Below are 3,477 nucleotides of genomic sequence, written 5' to 3'. Positions count from 1 at the left end.
TTGAAAACATGTGTCGGCTTCACATTATGAATATCCGATTGGAGCTGGGATCGATCTTCTAATCTACCTTTTCCGTACTCGAACGGTATCAATTGCTTCTCACATATCTTCCCGAGAAGTCCGCCGATCCATCCGGTTTTGCCGTATATCAAAAACTTCAAAAACTGTGTTTTGATACCAAAAGATGAGGTTTTTGAGACAGGTGGTGTTATCAATTGGCTTGGAATGTTAATATTGTTTGGCGGAGACAACATGCTCTTTATTATCACTTCAGGGCCATCAGAATGTCTTTCAGTGCCCGGCATCATTAGCATTCTTGGATGTGGTAAAAGCGCTCCTGAGACATCTCCCCACCAATCTGGATTGTTTGTGTACCAATCCATAGTCTTTTTCAGACCCTCTTCCCAAGTAGTTCTTTCTGACCAACCCAAAATTTTTAGCTTCTGATCATCTAAAAAGTATCTTTGGTCATTAAATGGCCTGTTGTCGACGAACTTAATTGCAGTGGTGGTATCCCGCGCGAAAAGCTTACAGATATCTTTTGCTACATCAATCACCCTCCTCTCTTTCTTTGTCCCAATATTATAAACATGGCCGATCTCCCCTCTATGAAGAATAACCTCAAAAGCCTCGGCAACGTCCTCACAATAGAGGTAGCTTCGAACGTTCGAACCGTCTCCATGAATCGGAAGGATTTGTCCTCTCATTGCTAGAAGCATGAACTTGAAGGATAAACTTTGGAATCAACTTTTCCGGAAATTGATTTGGTCCGTAGACATTGTTACCACGAGTGGTTATGACGGGTAAGCCATAGGACCTTCCATAAGCCATCACAAGCATTTCAGCTCCGGCTTTGGTGGCAGAATACGGGTTCGTAGGGAGGAGCTGAGAGGCTTCATGGTTGCCAACAATTGCATTCTCATCGGTTTCCCCATAAACTTCGTCTGTACTGACATGGATAAATCTCCTTATTTGACCGGAGACCTTGCATGCCTCAAGCAGAACATGAGTTCCATAGATGTTGTTTTTAGTGAACTCAAAGGAGTTGCCAAAAGAATTGTCGACGTGAGTTTGAGCAGCGAAGTGCATTATTGTGTCGATGGACTCCGTGATGAGAAGGTAGTGGAGAAGATCAGCACTGGCGATGTCACCCTTAACAAACTTCAAGTTGGGGGAATATCCAGAAGGGGAAAGGTTTTTAAGGTTGGAGCAGTAGTCGAGTTTGTCGAGGACCACAATTTTGTAATCGGGGTAGTTGCGGATGAGCCTGTTAGCAACATGTGATGCGATGAAACCAGCAGCTCCGGTAATGAGGATGCTTTTAGGCTTATAGGATTCCATTGCTTTCTGGTTGCTGAATTAGATCCAAGTATTTCAAACTCAGAGTGCGGAACCAAACTCCTGCAAAGAAATTTTAGATTTAGAGAATGAAAATGCAGAATAGAAATAGAAATTTTTGTTTTTTGAGAAAAAAAAAAGGTGGGGATTTACATACACTGTAAAGTAAAAAATAAAGCTATTTTTGTCTCAAATAAAACACGTGAAAAGAAATGCCTTTTTTTAAAACATTATTGCTATCTAAAAAATCCCAAATGAGCCATTTTGATATAGAAATGGAATCTTATGTGTTGATCTGGTTTTCATCTTTTGCATATCTCGTGTACATGATTACTAATCCAAATAAACCAAAAGAATTATAAATTAAGAGAAGATGAATGATAAAAATGTAGAACAAAATAATATTTTTAACTTTTCTGAGCATGAGGTGATTGATCAAATATGCTGAAGAAATGGACTGTTGCATGATGCTTTCAACTGAAAATGCATCATTTTTTTTTCTTAAAAAACAAATTCACTTGCATTATGATATACAATATTCATCAAGCGCACAAGAAATTTATCCTAGATTATTTTTTGGATATCCAACTGGTTTTCTATCAATATGCTAGATATCCGACTGGTTTTCTATCAATATGCGAGCACCTCCCCAACCAATAAAAGCTCCATTGAAAAAACATGTAGTCAAATGAATCCTAGTGTTCCCTACCTTAATTATCAAAAAGGTCTTTCAGAGGATCCAACAAACTGATTCCGAATAGATATATAACCAGAATCTAGAAAAAATGTTGGTGGAATTTCTTATAATATAACCAAATGTTTGTGGCATCTCAAATGTTTATCTTGAATGAAATCGTATCAAACCAGTAAGCACTGAACAAGAAAAAAAGAAAGCGTTAAAGTTGTATAACAAAAGTCTAATTTCATTTCAAAACTGTTGCAAAAGTAACAATGGATTCATCTGAAGACATGAATAGAACAAGCTCATTGAGATCCACTGCGCCCCTAACACATTTTGTATTTAAGAGAAACATGAATGAAATCATACTAAGGGGCTGTCTGGTAACGGATTTTGAGCAGGATTTAACTTGGATTTAAACTAAATCTTTCCAGACGGTTACTAAATCCAACTGTTAGGCGGATTTAGAGCAGGATTTAACCTGGAACGCAAAGACGAGGGTGATCTTCCTCAATGGTTTCGGGTAGAAGCGGAGCGGAAGGAGGAGAAAGATGTGAGTTTCGGTGGTCTCTGTACGCCAAGATCTCGTCGTGGCCTTCCCAGCTAGATCAAATCGCAACTGTATCACGAGGGCTCGGTCACTAAGACGATAGGTCCGACGAAACCGGGAGAGGGGAAGAGATTGGCAGGTTTGTGGATCTAATTCAATTTTATTTTAAGTAATTTTTTTAAAATTCATTGATTAACAATGTCGATGAATGCATGAATTCTAAAAAAGAGTTCCAACTGCAGATAAAGGATAAATCCATGAACTTCAGATAAACAAAACAGAAAGGAGACTTCTCTTTTCAAGATCAAGCATACCGCAATCAAATTTCTATCTCATTTTCCCAACAAATCTGAGAAAAACCTACTCTCCCTTTCCAATCCCCAATTCAAAATCAATTTCACAAAAAAAAAAAAAAAAATCAATATAAAAACGCGTTGTCTTCAAAAAATTTCTAGAATCCGGAAAAAATAAAATAAAGGATAAACAGAGCAAGACTCAGAGAACGATTAAAAACCGCACGGATCCCTACATAGATGAAAAAGATGCGAGAAATAAACTCAAGAATCTCGTGATCTACAACATAAACGGTCGACAGGGAAGAACAAGAAACACTCACGATCAAAATGTACCACACGAATGAAGAGAGCAGCCGACTCTCTCTTGAGTCCGAGGGAAAGAATTAAGCCTGATTTCACCGAAGAGACGGATCGATTGCCAACAGATTTATCGCCGAGCTCCAATTTCCTCCCAACCCGTTCTAAGTAGACAGAGAGAGAGCGAGAAGATGAATGGGCATATATATTGGAAGGAAGCGGTAGACGATTCCAAAACGTAAAAAAATAATAATGCCTGCATATATATATATATATATATAGGTTTCATGGTAGAAAAAAAAAAAAATATATATATA

The 3,477-nt window shown here is 38.1% G+C and overlaps 1 protein-coding gene across 1 annotated transcript; it reads right to left on the bottom strand.

Moving 5' to 3' along the window:
* Positions 1 to 3,361, bottom strand: LOC110036221 (trifunctional UDP-glucose 4,6-dehydratase/UDP-4-keto-6-deoxy-D-glucose 3,5-epimerase/UDP-4-keto-L-rhamnose-reductase RHM1-like; the record flags this gene model as incomplete). The annotated part of the gene is given in 3 exon segments (XM_020740615.1): positions 1 to 728; positions 730 to 1,401; positions 3,184 to 3,361. Coding segments are annotated over 2 exon segments (1,340 nt in total), but the record flags the coding sequence as incomplete, so codon positions are not given.
* Between the last annotated feature and the right edge of the window lie 116 nt (positions 3,362 to 3,477).

The sequence above is a fragment of the Phalaenopsis equestris genome, unplaced genomic scaffold (genome assembly GCF_001263595.1).
Source record: "Phalaenopsis equestris unplaced genomic scaffold, ASM126359v1 Scaffold203980, whole genome shotgun sequence".
Taxonomy (NCBI): Eukaryota; Viridiplantae; Streptophyta; class Magnoliopsida; order Asparagales; family Orchidaceae; genus Phalaenopsis; species Phalaenopsis equestris.
Note: the sequence above shows the minus strand (reverse complement) of the source record. Positions and strands in the feature narration are given on the sequence as shown.